Below are 23,836 nucleotides of genomic sequence, written 5' to 3'. Positions count from 1 at the left end.
ACAATGCCTTGTCCGGTTGATCTCTGTTACCAGAAATGTCAACAACAAAACAGTGGACATTTCACAACATACAGAACTCATGCTAGATGTCAAAATAAGCAGATTATGATATAACAATGCACTGTTTAAATGGTTTGTCAATATGGACAAAGAATTTGTTTATGTAACAATAGATAAATTTCAGTGCATTTTATATCCAGTTTGCAGCTTCTTTTAATGGGGTTTCTGAATTTCTGCACTCCAAACCAATGGTTATACATAAACGTTTAAACAGTCAACAATGTCGATAATAAAAGAAAAATTGCCACATGGTATGTTTTGCAACCAATAAGTAAAAACAATCCAAGTATGTGACATTGGCAAAGACCTACGCGATCACAGAATAAACTTTTTATGCATTATTTTTCGTACTTTTAAGAAGAAAAAAATACTTTTTGTGTACGAGAAAAATACATATAAAATTTCAGGAGCCAAGTCACGATCGTCTTGTATTATTCATACGTGATCTCTTCCCCAAAATGATAATAAACTTTTTACGGTTTTTTTCGTACTTTTTAAGAAAGATATTTTTTTGTGCACAAGAAAACACATGTATATTAAAATTTACTGAGCCAAACCACGACCGTGTTATATCCAAATTCATGTTATAATGGAGCGCGCTATAGCGGGGTCACACTGTATATTTAAACAAACATACTTTAGAATAAAAATTTCCCTTCTCTCTCAATGTTTTACTATCAAAATGTACCTCCTGTGAAGTCAAATGGCAAGATGAAACATGTGCCAGTTCTTTTAACAAACAACATTTCTGTGACAAGGTTGTGCTGGCATCAAAAAGCTCTGTCTTATATCTGGGCAACTGGCACTGGGCCAACCAGATTCAGTTATCTTCTCTATAAGCCTAAAACTCAAAGATAAAAGCCAAAGAAAGTCAATGGTGCTTGCCAAATGACAGTCCCAATGATATCTTGAATTAAATGGCTATGATCAAATGCAATGTTCACACTTATGGAGAGATAATGATGAGTATGATCAGATAACTAAGTATTCTTGGAGAAACAAAGCATGAGAAATGATGTCATGCTTCTCAACCTTTACTGGAAGCAAACAGCATTTGACAAATGCTTTGAGTGCATTCACTGTATCACTTCAGTGCAATTAAGGAATCCCTGAGACCATGACCTGGTTCTGTGAGTCCATATACCTCTCAAAGACCTGGCAAAGAGTGAATGATCACCTCCTAGTTACCTGCTGATGGCAGCCAGCTTTTTACCTCAAATCCTGGTTGCATCATTAGGACAACTGAATCATTGAGAACTGCAGATATTTTGGGTTCATTGAAAAAGCATGCAGTTCACTCATCCTGCATGCCGAAGCCAAGGCTAGCAGGAAGCATGTCTTGTTAGAAAGCAGCTTCATTGATATTATGTCCAAAGGCTTGAACACAGGAATTTGATCCATGAGAGAATCCTGGACTAATTTCATTTTGGAAACAATATGACTGATTGGGTCCTGTAAGATCAAAGCTGGGCAACAATCAGAACTTAGCTATCTGATCCCATATTTTCTGAATCACTCTCAAAATCAAACAGTTAAAGGGAAAGGGAAAATGCATCCCAAGATCCTGTCCCAACTGAATGACAGAGCTTCCGATACCCAGACTTCTGAATCCAGAATTGGTGAAACAAAAAGGAGGGTAGTTTGTGATTTCACCTGATGACAATGATATCAAGAACTGCAAGATCCCAGAGAGCACAAATCCAAAGAAGTTCAATAAGTGATTAGACCATTCAGTGTGCAGGTTTCCTTGATAAAGAATCAGCTAGTGCATTGATCATGCTCTGATAAACGTTATAAGTGAAGATTTCTTATTCTGGGTCAAGCTCTTGTAAAGCAATCCACATTATAAGTGGTTCATATTATAAGTAAGGGCATTTTATACTGGGCAAAGTTCAAGCAAAGCAATCCATGTAGCAACATAAGACATCTTATACAGGGCAAAATTGAAGCAAAGCAATCCATGTAGAATGATAAGACATGTTATACTGACCAAAGTTCAAGCAAAGCAATCCATGTAGCAAGATAAGACATGTTATACTGGGCGAAGTTCAAGCAAAGCAATCCATGTAGAAAGATAAGACATATTATACTGGGCAAAGTTCAAGCAAAGTGATGCATGTAATGAGTGAAGACATCTTATACTGGGCAAAGTTAAAGCAAAGCAATCCATGTACAAAGATAAGGCATATTATACTGGGCAAAGTTCAAGCAAAGCAATCCATGTAGCAAGATAAGACATGTTATACTGGGCGAAGATCAAGCAAAGCAATCCATGTAGAAAGATAAGACATATTATACTGGGCGAAGTTCAAGCAAAGCAATCCATGTAGCAAGATAAGACATATTATACTGGGCGAAGTTCAAGCAAAGCAATCCATGTAGAAAGATAAGACATATTATACTGGGCGAAGTTCAAGCAAAGCAATCCATGTACAAAGATAAGACATATTATACAGGGCAAAGTTCAAGCAAAGCAATCCATGTAGAAAGATAAGACATATTATACTGGGCAAAGTTCAAGCAAAGCAATCCATGTACAAAGATAAGACATATTATACTGGGCGAAGTTCAAGCAAAGCAATCCATGTAGAAAGATAAGACATATTATACTGGGCGAAGTTCAAGCAAAGCAATCCATGTACTAAGATAAGACATATTATACAGGGCAAAGTTCAAGCAAAGTAATCCATGTAGAAAGATAAGACATCTTATACTGGGTGAAGTTCAAGCAAAGCAATCCATGTAGAAAGATAAGACATATTATACTGGGCAAAGTTCAAGCAAAGTGATGCATGTAACAAGTGAAGACATATTATACAGGGCAAAGTTCAAGCAAAGCAATCCATATAGAAAGATAAGACATATTATACTGGGCAAAGTTCAAGCAAAGCAATCCATGTAGCAAGATAAAACATATCATACTGGGCAAAGTTCAAGCAAAGTGATGCATGTAACGAGTGAAGACATCTTATACCGGGCAAAGTTAAAGCAAAGCAATCCATGTACAAAGATAAGACATATTATACAGGGCAAAGTTCAAGCAAAGTAATCCATGTAGAAAGATAAGACATCTTATACTGGGCAAAGTTCAAGCAAAGCAATCCATTTAGAAAGATAAGACATCTTATACAGGGCAAAGTTCAAGCAAAGCAATCCATGTAGCAAGATAAGACATATTATACTGACCAAAGTTCAAGCAAAGCAATCCATGTAGAAAGATAAGACATATTATACAAGGCAAAGTTCAAGCAAAGTGATGCATGCAGAAAGATAAGACATATTATACAAGGCAAAGTTAAAGCAAAGTAATCCATGTAGCAAGATAACATACCTTATACTGGGCAAAATTCAAGAAAGTGATGCATGTAACAAATGAAGGGCAAAGTTCAAGCAAAGCAATCCATGTAGCAAGATAAAACATCTTATACTGGGCAAAGTTCAAGCAAAGCAATCCATGTAGAAAGATAAGACATATTATACTGGGCAAAGTTCAAGCAAAGTGACGCATGTAACAAGTGAAGACATATTATACAGGGCAAAGTTCAAGCAAAGCAATCCATGTAGAAAGATAAGACATATTATACAGGGCAAAGTCCAAGCAAAGCAATCCATTTAGAAAGATAAGACATCTTATACTGGGCAAAGTTCAAGCAAAGCAATCCATGTAGCAAGATAAGACATCTTATACTGGGCAAAGTTCAAGCAAAGTGATGCATGTAACAAGTGAAGACATATTATAAAGGGCAAAGTTAAAGCAAAGCAATCCATGTAACAAGTGAAGACAATCTTATTACATCATGTCATGCTAATGCAAAACATAAAAAGTTAGGAATATCATAATTGGATAAAACACAAAAAGCTTCCAAAGCAAATAAAATCAAATGAAATTAATAATGAGGTAATATTAATGGATTCTGCGACAATAAGCAACTTCATGTGGTCTTCAACCATAACCAATTTAATGGGGTCTACAACCATATCTGATTTAATGGGGTCTACAACCATAACCAACTGCATGTGTTCTATAACCATAACTAATTTAATGCATTCTACATCCCTAACTAAGGTAATGGGGTATACAACCATAACCAAATTAATGGGGTCTACAACCATAACCAATTTAATGCATTCTACAGCCATAACCAATTTAATGTGTTCTACAACCATAACCAATTTATTTGGTTCTACAACCATAACCAATTTAATGCATTCTACAACCATAACCAATTTAATGGTTTCTACAATCATAACCAATTTAATGGGGTCTACAACCATAACCAATTTAATGTGTTCTACAACCATAACTAATTTAATGGGGTCTACAACCATATACAACTTAATGCATTCAACAACCATAACCAATTTAATGGATTCTTCAAAAATAACCAATTTAATGGGGCCCTATAACCATAAGCAATTTAATGGGGTCTTCTACCATAAGCAATTTAATGCTGTTTTTGAACTTCAAAACTGTTTGGCATCTTTCGTAACTTGTTTCTTTAGAAGAGGAAATACTCAGAGACAGAACACGTAATGTTACAGGGGAAGGTTTTATGTTCATTTATTGTAATTCATACCATTATCAGAAAAATGTTTTTTAAAGTAAATTGTTCAAAATAAGTGAAATACTGAGATTCTCTTAATATCCTCTTAAAAAATTATTGAAAATTGACTGCTAATAAAATGATTATTTATCAGATAGAAAATCCTACTGTATATACTTTTGTAAATAAACAAAAATCTACAGTATGCCGATTTAATTATTAAATATATCTAATGGTATGCTTCATGTAAATTTCCCCTAAATTAAAATATAAAAAAAAGGCCTCAGAATAACAGTAACAACATATCCACATAAATCTTTATAACACTGTACACTGTTCTAAATGGCATTATTGAGGCAATTACCAGCTGTGAGTCATATAACTAACACATGTTGAGTAGCATACTGGATGCTAATTATGGCAGGAAGTTTATTAGCTCTGTCAAAATATCTGATAAGGATGTTTATGAAGACTTGTTGATTAGAAAAAAGAGAATTAGTGAAATGGATCTTTTTCCATAATATATATCAGTTTCATTCCATAACTAATAATGATGGAATTTTTGACAATTTTTTCTGTGTGCATGACTTAATGTTGATCAGTGTCAACAAATGTTTTAGTTGTGATGTCACTGAGATGCATTCTCTCAAGAATTGTGAATTTATGGCACTGCATCAAAATATTGTTTGGGCCAATACATATCTTGGTTAGGATTTCAATGATGAATAGCTAGGAAGCATATTTACAAGCAGGTTATTTCTGCAACCTGTTGAAATATGAATTATCTATCACAACTGAAAAACAGAAAAAATGGTGCCTCAATTTTCTGGTGTCTTTTGAGTAGAAGCTGATGATGGCAGATCTATAAAATGAGTCACTATACAGTCTATAAAATGAGTCACTATACAGCTTTTGACATGTTTGTCATCACTGTCATCACTACAACAAATGGTGTCTTTTCTCAAGAGGCTCCTAATAAGCATCTATTAAAAACCATGTCAGAAATCCTAAGCATGTCTTCAAACAGCATCACAAACCTTGCCAAAGCAAACAACAGCACAGATGCAGCTAACAAAAGCTATGTGGCACCATTACTGGCAACAACAACATGAATTCCATAAAGATGACTGACCTTGCTACGTTACCCACAGATAATAATGATGCAGCTAAGAAAGTATGTGGACGATAGTGCTATATGGATCTGATAGTGGCTTGGTGTTGAATTTGCCAAATACTGCTTCCAACGGAAAAGTGGAATCATTGGCGATATCTCTTTAAACAAGCAGACATTGAAATATGCAAATATTTTTGTGAGCACCTTTTAGACTTGGCACTGCAGCTTGAACAACCTTGAAAAAGATGCAGATAGTCTCTTTCAGTTGACAGATGGCAAGTTTGAGCATGTTTGCAAAAGACAATCTAATTGTCTGATACCACCAAAGGGCTGATGTATTCACGAAAGAGCTCAAAACAGCCATCACTCATCTTAAATCAAGATTTCATGGTAGAACAAACATGCTTGAAGAGAAGAAATAAAAATAACTGGCAACAACTTTGCTGATGCTCTGGGTGCAGCAAAATACTTTTAACATAATATGCAAATCATGATATGTTTCATACGAAACGCTTCATGACTCATTTTTAACATTGTTTCAAAACTAGAGACATCTAAGCAACCAGTCAGATGACTCAGAAATTTTACAAAAATAACACAAGCATACTACAAATTATTTAAGTACTGAAGACCATCTAGAAAACCTCTTCATCTGACTGAACATTACAATCTTAAGAAAAAGTACAAGAAAGTACAAGAAGGACTGGTTTAATGTTGATATCTACTGGCTACTTCAATGAGCCATAGCTTACAGCAAATAAGCTAAAGTAACATGGATTCTCTCCAGGATCAGAGACATCTGCTCATCATAGGGTTACCAAAGCAACCAATCCAAACTTTTATAAGCAGCTGATGAGCATGCTTGCTGCAAAACAGCCACAAGATGAGCATATTGTTTTCGAAGAAGAAATGCAACCAGAGAACAAGAAATTGATTGGCTTGTGCTATTGTAGACGATGCACACTATCATCAATTTCATTCATATAATTTAGTACTGAATTACCACCAAAAGACTGTTTTATATGAGCACTATTACAAACTGACTTGTTGCTTCAAAAGATTCAACAGAGATTATGGTCATATATTGTTTCTTTTAACAGTGTTTCCTTTGCTAAACAAAAATTATCAAAGAAATGGGACTCTGATTTTAAATAACATAACTAAAAGCCTGGTTATAGCAAACAATGCCTCACAAAAAATCATGTCATATTCATCTGCCATAAATAGTTGAGCATGCTTTTGCAAATATTTGGTATAACAATAAAAGTGGTCATTATGTTTTCTCAGCAAAATTCCATGTAATGTCAAAAGCATCTTTTATAAGCTGATATGCACAGTTAACAGTCATTGGCTTTATGAAGTCATCAAAATTAAGCCCTGGTAGAAAATAGACTCATGTAACTTCTTTGTGGGCAGCAATGACTGCTTTTACATACATTATTTGTTTTATATTAAAAATGACTCATATTAATGTGCCATAAAAAGTGGTTTGACAAAGTCATATAGATTTTTCTTGATACTAAGCTCATATTTTTCTCACAGCATGTAAATACTGAGTTCAACTTCAATGGTGATGCCTGCACAAAAGTCAAAGTGCCTTGTTTTTCCCTTAGATACCTGGTATATCATATTGAGAGTACTCTTAACAAACCCAAAAGCAACATCAAGCATCTTGATGTTAGATGCCATGTCAATAATGTCTTCCAAGTTCCACCTCTCTGAAAGTACAATTTTTGTATGAAGCTATTATTCATCTTAAGTCAAAGGCAGTAGTTCCCAGCATTTTCAAATAAGATAACCACTTCTTAATTTAAAAAATTAGCTGTACTTTTAGGCTCCGCTGGAAAAACTATGCAGCCCACCCCCCAGGGGTCTGCAACCCACAGGATGGGAACCACTGGTCTAAGGTATACATTATTATACAATATTCTTTTGTCATTTTGCTGATACATGATGTCTTATTTTTGTCTAGCATTCTGAATTATTCTGCCACAGCCTGACTGGCATGCGGTGTAGTTGAATGTTATCTTAAACAATTTCCATGGCATGACAAAATAGCTTTAAACCTAAATATTTGCTGGTGATGGTATCAATAGTGTTATGACTCTATGGTCATAAACTAAGTAAAAGAAAAGAGCAAAAACTAACAAGTTTTGTAAAATTCAACAAAACAATTATATCCCTAGAATAAAAAGTGAACATTTAGAAAGAACTTGGAGTATTGTGAATTAAATCACAAATAGTCCTAAAAGTTATATTAAAAATCCACATGTAAAGAGTATTCCAAATGAATTCCAGTAGTGTTCTGAATTCCAAATTTGAATGTGGTGATGTGCTCTAGACTGAAAAAGTGCTAACGTGCTAACAGTCTGGATGTATCACAATGATATAATCCAAAATGTCCCTTAATTAATTCACAATAATTTCAAAACAACTCAAAACAGTCCTAAATCAAAGAGCAGTTTGTAATTCAAGTGATAATTTAAATATATAAATGAAATCCTCTCACTTGAACACAACTAAAATTGATTCCACTAAGACTGATGTTAAGATATGGAATATATAATTATTTTTTCTTCAAACCTGTATATAGACTGTCACCTGACTTATGACACAACAAAATGCCCTCGACCTAGGTCATTTACAATTGAATTCAAACTTAAACAAAATTTTAATCTAAAAAATGCTGAGGTCAATATCAAGGCTGTATCTAGAATTCAAACCAAGAAAATATGTTTACCTCCAACTAACAGTGAGCTTAAAATATCAATATAGTACTTTTATGCACATGAAAGTGCATCTGCAATCAGATTGTTCTATTCCCTTGATGTGCCTGATGCCAATATTGTATAACTACAACATAAAATTCTACCTTAACAATCTCTTCAAATAAACAATCAGCTCGCCTTAGTAAACTCACCAAAGTTCACAAAATGATCACAGATGAAAACGATCAAGCTGCCAATGGCTAATGGATCCTTCACATATCTATGATTGTCCACATTATAAAACCTTCTGTCATAGTCCTGAAAAACTAACAGCTGTGTTAAAGAGCACTTTCAGAAAACAGAATCAATCAGCAACCTGTATGAATCAACTACTGAAATCTCTGGGCCAGAAAATATTTGCAGTAGATAATATTCTCATGACTTTAATACATCTCTAGCAAATGGACACTTGAACTCCAAAATAAAAATCAAAAATCTATTTATCAGCACTGTACCTAAAACTGTCTACAGAACTCCAAAGTAAAAACTACCATATAGCCATCAGGACTGTACCTAAAACTGTCTAAAGAACTCCAAAATAAAAACCAACCAATCTAGCCATCAGGACTGTACCTAAAATTGTCTACAGAACAACAAATAAACAACCATCCAGCCATCACGACTGTACCAAAAACTGTCTACAGAACACCAAAAAGAAAAGCAACCATCTAGCCAACAGAACTGTACCTAAAAAATTGTCTACAGAACTCAAAATAAAAATCAACCATCTAGCCATCAGGACTGTACCTAAAACTGCCTATAGAACTCCAAACTAACAATCAACCATCTAACCATCAGGACATAACCTAAAACTGTCTACAGAACTCCAAAATAAAAATCAACCATCTAGCCATCAGGAATGTACCTAAAACTGTCTACAGCACTCCGAACTCCAAAATAAAAATCAACCATCTAGCCATCAGGTCTGTACCTAAAATTGTCTACAGAACTCCAAAACAAAAACAACCATCTAGCTATCAGGACTGTACCTAAAACAGCCTACAGAACTCCAAAACAAAAACAACCATCCAACCATCAGGACCATACCAAAAACAGTCTACAGAACTTCAAAATAAAACAGCCCTCTAGCCATCAGGTCTGTACCTAAAACTGTATACAGAACTAAAAACAAACCAACCATCCAGCCATCAGGACTGTACCTGAAACAGTCAACAGAAGACCAAAATAAAACCAACCATCAAGCCATTAGGACTGTATCTAAAACTGTCTACGGAATTTAAATACAAACATCAAGCCATCAGGACTGTACCTAAAACTGTCTATAGAACTCCAAAAAGAAAATCAACCATCTAACCAACAGAACTGAACCTAAAACTGTATACAGAACTCAAAATAAAAATCAAGCATCTAACCATCAAGACTGTAACTAAAACTGACTATATAACTCCAAAACAAAAACATCCATCTAGCCATCAGGACTGTACCTAAAACATACTACAGAACTCCAAAATTAAAACAACCATCCAACCATCAGGACTGTACCTAAAACTGTCTACAGAACTCCAAATTAAAAACAAACATCTAGCCATCAGGACTGTACCTAAAACTGTATACAGAACTCCAAAATAAAAACAACATCCAGCCATCAGGACTGTACTTGAAACTGTCTACAGAACTCCAAATTAAAAACAAACATCTAGCCATCAGGATTGTTCCTAAAACTGTCTACAGATTGAATGTAGATACTGCTTGTAATTACTTTTTCACCCATAGTAATTTCTATGAATCTTCTAATAACTGGCTCAAAATGCACACCCCTGAGACATTGCAGAGTCATCACCTGTGACTTTTTATCAAGCTTTCTTTCAGCTATGACTTTAGTGGTGGCAAAAGGGAAGACTCCTAAAACTGTAACCAACAGCAACCAATACTGGTTGACTCAGGTGTCTTCTGCTTGATTGAATAGGAATAGACCCAAGATTGCCTTCAAGTCCATTATTATACAAAAAGTTTGCATTCAAATACACACCAATTTTTGAAAAATGGCATTCAGACATTAAAATAAAATCTCTGGCAGACAACAGGAAAGATTCTGTGTAAACTGGCATATAGACAACAACTAATAGCAGCTTGTTTTCAGATAGGTTGTACATGTAAGTAAGGTCTCGGAACACAGTGTGCCTTTGAGCACAGAGGTAAGGTCACCCAATTATAAACCAAGTTTTTGTTTAGCTAAACACTCAGACCATGACCTGAAGCCACAATCCAATGGTAATGGCTCATGGCTGAAAAGAGAGCCTCAAATGCAGTCATGAAAAGTTCTACATCAAAAAGCAAGGGTGGCAGAGGATGAACTATACCTATGCACTCATATCCCCCCCATGTTCAAAGCCCCACTTCCATCTATTACTTTCTCGCACCTGCATGAATTATATGTCTCTCTCTTGCTGGAAAGGTAGTTGAAGCAGAGGTGAGCTAATCTACTACTAACAGACCTTGTCCACTATGTATGGCCTGTAGAAGGTGAGACAGCTGGTGTAGGTTTCAGACCCAGACATGTCAGTAAGCACCAGAAAATGGACACAGTTCTCTGGCCTCTCACGATACACTTTGGCTCCATCTGAAACACAGGTCAATTTTTTTTATGACTAATAAATCATTTTATCCCCTCAATAAAAAAGTGAATACCACATCATTCACTCAGTGAATAGAGCAATCCTATTCAGATCACTCAGTATTTATATTCACTGAACAATACACCTATTAAAAAATATTTATACACAAAATACAGTCATTCATTTTGTAATTTATTTATTCTTCAGCAGTTTTACTAACTGATCTGTTCCTTCATATAGTCATTCAATCATTCATTAACTGATTGGTTAGCTGATCTTCTTAATTGATTAAGAAGATTCACCAGCTGGTGGTTTAATAAAATTAATTACTTAATGAACAAATTATTTCCCAATCAAGTTATTGATTATTATTCACTTACTGATCAAGTTAGGCTAGCACAAACATTTCCTAATATTCTTAATTGATCTATCTGGTTCATGCTGGTCTGACATCATTTTATTTTGTGACGTCAAATGTAATCCAACACTGGAATTTAATGTGCTGCTCAAGTACGGAAATATTTTTTGTTTAAAACCTCCTTTGGGTAGGTATTTGGTATGCATGATTCTCTTTACCTAGCAATTGATCAATTCAGAGTCAGAATAATAACAATACATGGTTTGCTGTATACAAATGTTTACCAGAACACTCTGTATACAAATGTTTACCAGAACACTCTGTATACAGATGTTCACAGTATACAAATGCTTACCAGAACACTCTGTATACAAATGTTTACCAGAACACTCTGTATACAAATGTTTACCAGAACACTCTGTATACAGATGTTTACCAGAACACTCTGTAAACATTTTTTCATCCTACTCCAGCAACTTTTTGCACACAGGAAAAAATCACCATAATCCATTTTAAAATTTTCAAAGAACTTGATGGCCATTTTTGCATTTTGCTGACCTTCATTTTTTCAGGTAGTTTTCTGCTGATCCTAAGGAAACGATGACAAGCTATGACAGGCCTACATTATCAAGAATGTTTCAGGTGATTTGGTGATTGTAATTTTGTGATGTCAGCCAAAGTGAAACATTGGCATGTCGGGTATTGTCTAACTATAATTTATGTTGATAAATTTCATTTGAAAAGTATTTGATTCAAAATGTATACACCTACTAATTGATCATGTCGGAATAATGATCATACACGGTTTGCTGATGCATCTTTAGAAGGGCTTTGAATGCTCTAGATCAGTTACTCTTATATTGTACTCCAGACCTGGAGATTACAGAACTCTTGAGGTTTTATTTTTGACTAATAAAATTTGATGTTACTTTCAAAAACTCATTTTCATCTGTCTGATTGTGAAAACTCAGATTCAGACTCAGTAATTTATATCTCCAGGTCAGAACTAAGCATTATGATCCCCATATTAATTTTCAATTCTGTACAGTCAGAGAAAACGACAGAGTCAGATGTGTAAATTAACTCAGTGAGGTCTAGAAATCATGTCCTTTTTCACCTGAAATGAGGTAAGAAACACATTTTGGGGGGTACTTCTAAATGCAACCCAACACTTGTTTCTGAGAGATTTTCATTTAGCCACATGCTTAGGCATATGATAAACACAGTTTTCAACTGACTATTTCCCACATGCATGTGGAGAAGGGTGAAAATTTAACTCTTTTTTTTCATATTGGACCAATGATTTTTGTTTTTCAGCCCCTTTTTTCTCCAAATGTCAAACTTATCCTACATTTTGCAAAGCTTCAAACCTTCATCTGTCCATGTGCAGTTCACAACAGGCTTCCTAAGATCTAAGGCTAAAAAGTATCAAATCCAGGCAACAACTCTAGTTCCAAAACCATCCATTTTCAACCTAGAAAAAAATGGGTCAAGAAATGAAAATGGCACCAATTTGACTACTGGATGTAAGATTGGCATCATTTTCATTTATGACATGAAGTCTTCTGGTTACAACAATATGTCAATATGACTATCTGCTCAAATAAATTTGTGATAAAAAGATTTTTAAGATGGCTGCTATGGGGATCATATTAGATGTCAAAATGGTGCCATTTTCATTTAGGACCAACTGGACAAATAAGAAGTCCTTAAGCGTAAACCCCATGCTGACCATCCATTCAAGAATAGTAGTGATTACAAGATTTTCAAAATGGCTGCCATCGCAGACATATTGGTAGTCAGATCAGTGTCATTTTTATATAGAACCAATTAGACCATGGCAGGAATAGTTTCACAGCAATCCTCCAAGTAGTTTAAGAGGAGTTACAATAACAAATGTGTGCTAACAGACAGAAGGATTATGGACATCAGACAATCATATAAACTCTTCTCGTCTATGACCAATAAAGCTAAAAAGAGGCTGACATGTGACAAAAAGGTAGTTACAAGAAAAGTTGTTTTATTTCTGGAAGGCGACACATATTAAATTTGTAATTATCTAACTTCATTGCATTAACATCATGAAATCATCACAGGAAAATTTTACATAGATCAGATCAACACCTGTATAACTGTGTTATTCTGCAAACATGTCAGCACAGTCACTTTTTCTGTTGTTTTATTTTTAAGAACTTTGAAACTGTTCAATTTAGGTCAAACTGTTTTGATTCTAGTCCCTCCTCCTTCACATGAATTTAATGACAGTGTTAGAAGTCTATACTCTTAAAATAAGTAACAGTGAAAGGCAACAAGCTTTGTAAAATTCAACAAATAATTTATTTCCGCAGAATACAAAGTGAAAATGAGAAAAAAGAACTTATGGTATTGCACATTAAATCCCAAAATAATCCAAGAATTACAGACACAATTCCTAAAATCCTGAATAAAAGTTAGCAGAAATCCAGAATAAATCCAAATACTGAAGTCAATGATATATCTTTGATAGCTGACAGAATGGCGATGTGTCAACAGTCTTTTGTTAAATCACAGTAATATAATTCCAGGTCTGAATTCACTATACATTCCAGCAAATGTCTCTAAGAATTTTATCGCTTAACCGGCTTGAAGCAGCTGTTCCGTTTTTTTAGTGCCGTTTTGATGAAATTTGTGCTTGTTGCTTGTTTTTCATCTTCGTTATTGTGTTCATTATGTATTGGCTGTTAAATTCGTGTGTGTTTCTTCATCCCCTTGTTTTGGAAATGAGAACAATTAGACTTTTTCTCAGCTGTCTTGCTCCACTGTTTTTGAACACACCGCCATCACGTGATACTCGCCAGTCAACCCATTTATTCTATGATGGACCCTCATTAACTGCTTTAAATGATCACTCCTTGGCTCTCCACACTACATTGTGCTTTAGACTAAACGAACTGGGACTACATTCATCATTACCTAAATGTAAACAGAAGCGAAAAAAGAAACATTGTTTCAAAGCTGGCGGGTGCAGAACAGGAAGAAGAATCCCAGTTATCTCCCTCATTTCGGCACAACCATTAAAAAAAAATTTGATGGTTGATTTAGATAACATAATTCAAATCCCTATTAATACGTCAACCTTTGTGTCAACTATCCAAGAAATACCTCTGCACGTTGCATTATTCAATGCCCAGTCAGTAGGACCACCAGAAAAGCGCACAGAAATAGTTAATTTTATCAACAACCAGAATGTTGACATATTTTTCCTGACAGAAACATGGCTAAAAACATCAGGCGATGAGCCCAAGTGTCCAGATCTAACACCCACTGGTTACTCCATCAAGTTATTCCCCCATAATTCTCATGGAGGTGGAATTGCTGTCATCAAAAATAACTCCATGCTAAAACGTCTTAACTACACCACAACATTCAATTTCGACCACACATCGTTTGAACTAGTCCAAACCACACTCACACTGGAGCAAAGGTCAGTCCATTTTTTCTGCATATACTGCCCTCCTCCTAATAGAAAAAACAAGCTGACTGACTCTCTCTTTTTTGGAGCAGTTTCCGAATCTCCTGGACTATGGAAATTTGATAGGTGGCAACCTGATTCATCTTGTTGATTTCAACTTTCACTTTGACTGTCCTGGAAACTCAAATACATCAAAACTCATAGATTCCATTAATGTTTTCAACCTCAAACAGTCGGTTAACCAACCCACCCATACACATGGTCACATTTTAGACTGGATTCTTCACAGACCTGATGATAACATTCTACGGTCCTCCCTGGTATCCCATGACCTTGCATCAGATCACCTCTGCATTATATGCCATCTTGATGTATCGGTCCCTAACCCTCCACCTTTATCTGCTACTAAGAGAAACCTCCGTATGATAAATAGAACCAAACTAATGCACGACATCCAAGCTAACCTAACAACTTGCTTACCTCCTAGCACAGAACAACTCAATAACTGTCTGCATTCATTGCTTGACAAACATGCCCCAACTACCAAGTGCAGAGTATCAATTCAAAAGTGTTCTCCATGGTATAGTAGTGTTAGGGACCAGCTTCGCACTGCTAAAAGAGCCCGCCATAAAGCTGATAGGCTTTGGCTTTCCACCAGACTCACTATTCATAAGCAAATCTATGAAGCCGCTAAGAAGAATGTCACAAATATAGTCCATGCAGCGAAATCAGCCCACTACACTACTAAGATCATGGAAAGTTTCTGCTGCAAAGAGCTCTTCGAGATTACTAACAAGCTAATGTCAACGAACAAATCAACACCACTTCCAACTACCTTCTCTCCAGTCGACCTTCCAGACATGTTTGCAAATTTTTTCCATGACAAAGTACAAACCATTAGAGATAAGCTTGACACCACAATTTCAATTGACTCGTCATCACCATACAGTTGGGATAAGAATTTGAGCGGCAACCATTAGCAGCATTTGCACAGTCTCCATGGATTTTGTACATACAGTCCTGATGAAGAGTGCACCAAAGTCATGTGAACTTGATCCAATTCCAACAACACTGCTGCTTGAGTGCTTAGATCCAGTATTGCCTTCACTAACTGATGTTATTAATACCTCTCTCTCATCAGGGGAATTCCCATCATTTTTCAAAACTGCCACTGTAAAGCCTCTGCTGAAGAAACCAACACTAGACCATAATGATTTACAGAACTACCGCCCAGTTTCTAATCTCCCATTCATATCAAAAATCTTAGAAAAGGTTGTTCTATCCCAGCTTGTATCTCATCTAAATTCAAACAGTCTTTTTAGCAATGTACAATCTGCATATCGCCCTTGCCACAGTACTGAAACTACTCTTCTAAAAGTAGTTAATGACATTCTCTCTGCGTTGGATAGTGGAAAGATTACAGTCCTCACCCTCCTTGATTTGTCTGCAACATTTGAAACAATATACCATGATATATTACTTCACCATCTCCAGCATGTATTTGGCATTCATGATACAGCCTTACTGTGGTTCAAGTCCTACTTGGTCAACAGGACACAAATTGTATCTGCAAATGGAATACACTCCAGCCCAGTTGATCTATGTTGTGGTGTTCCACAGGGGTCTGTTCTTGGACCTGTTCTCTTCATTCTGTACACTCAGTCGCTCTCAAGTGTCATAGATCATCACCCAGTGTCTCACCAATTGTACGCTGATGACACCCAAATATACAGATCTAGCCACCCAACTGAAGTTGATGCTACCATCCAAGCTGTAGAGAGGTGCATTTCTGATGTGAAATCATGGATGACATGTAACAAGCTGCAGATGAATGATGATAAAACTGAGGCCATTCTGATCACAACACAAAGACTTTCTCATTCACATCCTTTACCTCAAACAATAAATATCAGCAATGCCAACATTAAATTCACACAATCAGTATGAAACCTAGGTGTTACTCTGGATGGTACTCTCACATTGCACCAACATGTCATGAACATATATGCAAGGCTGCATATCTTGAGCTGAGACGCATCAGCTCAATTCGCAAATATCTTTCAGTTGATACCACTAAAACACTCGTGTGTTCATTAGTACTTTCAAGACTGGACTATTGTAACTCAATTCTGTCTGGTTCATTTCAATATCTACTCCAGAAACTTCAAAAAGTTCAGAACACAGCTGCTCGGATCATACTTAGAGTACCACGATCAGAGCACACCTCCCCGCTGCTCTGTACCCTAAAATGGCTATCCAGTTGATCCAGAATCAAACACAAAATTTGTTCTCTGTGCTACATTTGACTGTTGGACTCTAGTCCAACATACCTATCCAACCTCATCCATGTGTACTCTCCAGCAAGATACTAATGCTCCTCTTCTGACAATCGTGTACTCATTATTGCCACTATGAAAACAAAGTCATATGGACAGCATTCTTTTGCATACCAGGGCCTAGCAATGTGGAATGAAATGCCCACTGAACTTAGACTCAAAGACACAGTGATCACATTCAAGAGGGCTCTCAAAGCTCACTTATTCTGACTGCAAGAACAAACTTAAAGACCAAATAATGTTTCCTACCTGAAATATTCTCAGCATGTTTTTTATTTTTTTAATGTTTTTCTAATTTCATGGTGTTTGTTTTTGTAATAATATTATTATATGTTTTTTTATCTTATAGGTGTTGTCTAATGTTGTAAAGCGCTTAGAGCTTCTAAAGATTAGGCACTATACAAAGTCCTCATTATTATTATTATTATCTCCAAAGAAATTAATCACCTGACTTCAACAATTTGAATTAATAAATTTCCACTGACTGAAAAATCCTCTCAGTTACAAAATTATAAAGTTATCTACTTGACCTCAGGTGACAATTAGCATTTTCTATATAAAAAAATAATAAACATTACCTAATGGAAAATAACCTACTAGACTGATCTGGATGTTTACAAAATAAAAAACAGAACCTGGATTATGTAAAATACATTAAGGAAATTACAAAACTTAAGCCTTGACCCAAAAAAACATATTTAGTTCTGTTAACAATAATGATTTTAAACCCATATACACAGACAATAATTTAGCTATGTATTAGCTGTTTACACAGAATAAAATTTAAAAAAGCCAATTCAAGTCAAGCAGAAATGATTCTGGACAAGGTCAAGTCCAACATACAATGTTACATTACAATAGCATGCAATTAAACAAAAAAAACCCACAAAAAAGTAACTAACAATGTAAATTTAATACAAATAACAACAGTCTCATATCCAAGCCTGGCCCAAGATATAACTTTTTACATGATTCTGTGATCAAAATGCCTTTCTCACTTAAGTAGTTAAAGTTAACCTTGCAAAGTTGGCTTTTTACAACATACAATGTACAAGCATGCAGCCTTCAAGACATTTTGGAGTTACATAGCCCTCATATCAGCATTTTGAACTGAAGGAAATCTTTCATCATGCTCTCTATGTCCACAACAGATTTTTCATCCTCACTGTTTGTATAGAAACCAATTTTTGTCCAATTCATCCTTTGGGATCATTTCTGGATTAAAAATACTGCTGAGCATCTGTAGAATATCCATTGAAGTTTTCTCAAATCTGCCCTTCAGAATGTCTGTCAATTTTTCTAAGTAGTCTTGAGCACTGATCTGAAAGAGCATTCTGAGCTATTGTTTATCATTATTTTTCACATGCTGCACTGTCTTCAAGCATTTTGCATGGCAGTCCCATTCAATGCCTTAAACATCTCCAGCCTCTCGACAGTGCTTTCAACCATTAAGTAAACCACAAAGACAATTAGGTTATTGTTTTGAAAGAAAACAGCCAATTTCTGAATAACAGTTCCAACATCTTTCAAAAATGCCATAGACGGGAGAAAAGCAACTGACTCCACTTTGCTCATCAGGGCTTTAGATTCAGGAATGTCTTTGGCTGTATCATGATCCATGACTAATGCTAGCATACATGTAAAACAGCAGTTACAGCAATGTTTAAGCATAACTGCCAAAGGATAGATAGCTCCTTCAAAGATAGGTTTTTCTTATCTGATCCTCAAGCACTTCAGCCATTATTCTGGGGTAATATACCTTACAAATGATTTCTTATAATAATGGTATATTGTTTTGATTAGCATCTGATAGTCACTAAAGGTCTAAACATCACAAGCATGCTTGCCCAGCATATGATAGTCACTGAAAGGGTAAACATCACAAGTATGCTTGCCCAGCATCTGATAGTCACTGAAAGGGTAAACATCACAAGCATGCTTGCCCAGCATCTAATAGTCACTGAAGGGCTAAACATCACAAGTATGCTTGCCCAGCATCTGATAGTCACTGAAAGGGTAAACATCACAAGTATGCTTGCCCAGCATCTAATAGTCACTGAAGGGCTAAACATCACAAGTATGCTTGCCCAGCATATGATAGTCATTGAAAGGGTAAACATCACAAGCATGCTTGCCCAGCATCTGATAGTCACTGAAAGGGTAAATATCACAAGCATGCTTGCCCAGCATCTGATAGTCACTGAAGGGCTAAACATCACAAGTATGCTTGCCCAGCATATCACAGTCATTGAAGGGCTAAACATCACAAGCATGCTTGCCCAGCATCTGATAGTAAATGAAGGGCTAAACATCACAAGCATGCTTGCCCAGCATCTGATAGTCACTGAAAGGGTAAATATCACAAGCATGCTTGCCCAGCATCTGATAGTCATTGAAGGGCTAAACATCACACGCATGCTTGCCCAGCATACCATAGTCATTAAAGGGTTAAACATCACAAGTATGCTTGCCCAGCATCTGATAGTAAATGAAGGGCTAAACATCACAAGCATGCTTGCCCAGCATATGATAGTCACTGAAAGTGTAAACATCACAAGCATGCTTGCCCAGCATCTGATAGTAAATGAAGGGCTAAACATCACAAGTATGCTTGCCCAGCATATGATAGTCACTGAAAGTGTAAACATCACAAGCATGCTTGCCCAGCATCTGACAGTCACTGAAAGAGTAAACATCACAAGCATGCTTGCCCAGCATCTGATAGTCTCTGAAGGGCTAAACATCACAAGCATGCTTGCCCTGCATATGATAGTCACTGAAAGTGTAAACATCACAAGCATGCTTGCCCAGCATCTGATAGTCACTGAAAGGGTAAACATCACAAGCATGCTTGCCCAGCATCTGATAGTCACTGAAGGGCTAAACATGACAAGCATGCTTGCCCAGCATATGATAGTCATTGAAAGTGTAAAGATGACAAGCATGCTTGCCCAGCATCTGATAGTCACTGAAAGGGTAAACATCACAAGTATACTTGCCCAGCATCTAATAGTCACTGAAGGGCTAAACATCACAAGTATGCTTGCCCAGCATCTGATAGTCACTGAAGGGCTAAACATCACAAGCATGCTTGGCCAACATCTGATAGTCATTGACGGGCTAAACATCACAAGTATGCTTGCCAAGCATATCACAGTCATTGAAGGGCTAAACATCACAAGCATGCTTGCCCAGCATCTGATAGTAAATGAAGGGCTAAACATCACAAGCATACTTGCCCAGCATATGATAGTAAATGAAGGGCTAAACATCACAAGTATGCTTGCCCAGCATCTGATAGTCACTGAAAGGGTAAACATCACAAGTATGCTTGCCCAGCATATGATAGTCACTGAAGGGCTAAACATCACAAGTATGCTTGCCCAGCATCTGATAGTCACTGAAAGGGTAAATATCACAAGCATGCTTGCCCAGCGTTGAAGGGCGAAACATCACAAGTATGCTTGCCCAGCATATCATAGTCATTGAAGGGCTAAACATCACAAGTATGCTTGCCCAGCATCTGATAGTAAATGAAAGGCTAAACATCACAAGCATGCTTGCCCTGCATATAATAGTCACTGAAAGTGTAAACATCACAAGCATGCTTGCCCAGCATCTGATAGTCAATGAAGGGCTAAACATCACAAGCATGCTTGCCCAGCATATGATAGTCACTGAAAGTGTAAACATCACAAGCATGCTTGCCCAGCATCTGATAGTCAGTGAAGGGCTAAACATCACAAGCATGCTTGCCCAGCATCTGATAGTCACTGAAGGGCTAAACATCACAAGCATGCTTGTCCAGCATCTGATAGTCACTGAAAGGGTAAACATCACAAGCATGCTTGCCCAGCATATGATAGTCACTGAAAGCGTAAACATCACAAGCATGCTTGCCCAGCATCTGACAGTCGCTGAAGGGCTAAACATCACAAGCATGCTTGTCCAGCATCTGATAGTCACTGAAGGGCTAAACATCACAAGCATGCTTGCCCAACATCTGATAGTCACTGAAGGGTAAACATCACAAGCATTCTTGCCCAGCATCTGATAGTCACTGAAGGGCTAAACATCACAAGCATGCTTGCCCAGCATCTGATAGTCAATGAAGGGTAAACATGACAAGCATGCTTGCCCAGCATTTGATAGTCACTGAAGGGCTAAACATCACAAGTATGCTTGCCCAGCATCTGATAGTCATTGAGGGGCTAAACATCACAAGCATGCTTGCCCAGCATCTAATAGTCACTGAAGGGCTAAACATCACAAGTATGCTTGCCCAGCATCTGATAGTCACTGAAAGGGTAAACATCACAAGTATGCTTGCCCAGCATCTAATAGTCACTGAAGGGCTAAACATCACAAGTATGCTTGCCCAGCATATGATAGTCATTGAAAGGGTAAACATCACAAGCATGCTTGCCCAGCATCTGATAGTCACTGAAAGGGTAAATATCACAAGCATGCTTGCCCAGCATCTGATAGTCACTGAAGGGCTAAACATCACAAGTATGCTTGCCCAGCATATCACAGTCATTGAAGGGCTAAACATCACAAGCATGCTTGCCCAGCATCTGATAGTAAATGAAGGGCTAAACATCACAAGCATGCTTGCCCAGCATCTGATAGTCACTGAAAGGGTAAATATCACAAGCATGCTTGCCCAGCATCTGATAGTCATTGAAGGGCTAAACATCACACGCATGCTTGCCCAGCATACCATAGTCATTAAAGGGTTAAACATCACAAGTATGCTTGCCCAGCATCTGATAGTAAATGAAGGGCTAAACATCACAAGCATGCTTGCCCAGCATATGATAGTCACTGAAAGTGTAAACATCACAAGCATGCTTGCCCAGCATCTGATAGTAAATGAAGGGCTAAACATCACAAGTATGCTTGCCCAGCATATGATAGTCACTGAAAGTGTAAACATCACAAGCATGCTTGCCCAGCATCTGACAGTCACTGAAAGGGTAAACATCACAAGCATGCTTGCCCAGCATCTGATAGTCTCTGAAGGGCTAAACATCACAAGCATGCTTGCCCTGCATATGATAGTCACTGAAAGTGTAAACATCACAAGCATGCTTGCCCAGCATCTGATAGTCACTGAAAGGGTAAACATCACAAGCATGCTTGCCCAGCATCTGATAGTCACTGAAGGGCTAAACATGACAAGCATGCTTGCCCAGCATATGATAGTCATTGAAAGTGTAAAGATGACAAGCATGCTTGCCCAGCATCTGATAGTCACTGAAAGGGTAAACATCACAAGTATACTTGCCCAGCATCTAATAGTCACTGAAGGGCTAAACATCACAAGTATGCTTGCCCAGCATCTGATAGTCACTGAAGGGCTAAACATCACAAGCATGCTTGGCCAACATCTGATAGTCATTGACGGGCTAAACATCACAAGTATGCTTGCCAAGCATATCACAGTCATTGAAGGGCTAAACATCACAAGCATGCTTGCCCAGCATCTGATAGTAAATGAAGGGCTAAACATCACAAGCATACTTGCCCAGCATATGATAGTAAATGAAGGGCTAAACATCACAAGTATGCTTGCCCAGCATCTGATAGTCACTGAAAGGGTAAACATCACAAGTATGCTTGCCCAGCATATGATAGTCACTGAAGGGCTAAACATCACAAGTATGCTTGCCCAGCATCTGATAGTCACTGAAAGGGTAAATATCACAAGCATGCTTGCCCAGCGTTGAAGGGCGAAACATCACAAGTATGCTTGCCCAGCATATCATAGTCATTGAAGGGCTAAACATCACAAGTATGCTTGCCCAGCATCTGATAGTAAATGAAAGGCTAAACATCACAAGCATGCTTGCCCTGCATATAATAGTCACTGAAAGTGTAAACATCACAAGCATGCTTGCCCAGCATCTGATAGTCAATGAAGGGCTAAACATCACAAGCATGCTTGCCCAGCATATGATAGTCACTGAAAGTGTAAACATCACAAGCATGCTTGCCCAGCATCTGATAGTCAGTGAAGGGCTAAACATCACAAGCATGCTTGCCCAGCATCTGATAGTCACTGAAGGGCTAAACATCACAAGCATGCTTGTCCAGCATCTGATAGTCACTGAAAGGGTAAACATCACAAGCATGCTTGCCCAGCATATGATAGTCACTGAAAGCGTAAACATCACAAGCATGCTTGCCCAGCATCTGACAGTCGCTGAAGGGCTAAACATCACAAGCATGCTTGTCCAGCATCTGATAGTCACTGAAGGGCTAAACATCACAAGCATGCTTGCCCAACATCTGATAGTCACTGAAGGGTAAACATCACAAGCATTCTTGCCCAGCATCTGATAGTCACTGAAGGGCTAAACATCACAAGTATGCTTGCCCAGCATCTGATAGTCAATGAAGGGTAAACATGACAAGCATGCTTGCCCAGTATCTGATAGTCAATGAAGGGCTAAACATCACAAGCATGCTTGCCCAGCATCTGAGAGTCAATGAAGGGCTAAACATCACAAGCATGCTTGCCCAGCATTTGATAGTCACTGAAGGGCTAAACATCACAAGTATGCTTGCCCAGCATCTGATAGTCATTGAGGGGCTAAACATCACAAGTATGCTTGCCCAGCATC

General features: G+C 37.3%; 1 protein-coding gene across 4 annotated transcripts in view; it reads right to left on the bottom strand.

Annotated features, from left to right (window-relative positions):
* LOC149784426 (DENN domain-containing protein 3-like) overlaps positions 1-23,836 on the bottom strand; it is a 432,202-nt gene that overhangs the window by 377,708 nt on the left and 30,658 nt on the right. For 3 of the 4 annotated variants that reach the window (XM_089932491.1, XM_089932490.1, XM_089932493.1), the window contains exon 4: positions 10,943-11,067. In XM_089932491.1, the coding sequence (XP_089788617.1) occupies positions 10,943-11,067 (125 nt within the window). Of the gene's footprint in view, positions 1-748; positions 1,149-10,942; positions 11,068-23,836 lie in introns of those variants that run through there. The other variant, XM_089932494.1, reaches the window with a different exon arrangement.

The sequence above is a fragment of the Sinohyriopsis cumingii genome, chromosome 14, assembly GCF_028554795.1.
Source record: "Sinohyriopsis cumingii isolate HCF-2022 chromosome 14, ASM2855479v2, whole genome shotgun sequence".
NCBI lineage: Eukaryota > Metazoa > Mollusca > Bivalvia > Unionida > Unionidae > Sinohyriopsis > Sinohyriopsis cumingii.
The sequence above is the reverse complement of the archived record's forward strand: the minus strand, read 5'-3'. Positions and strand labels throughout refer to the sequence as shown.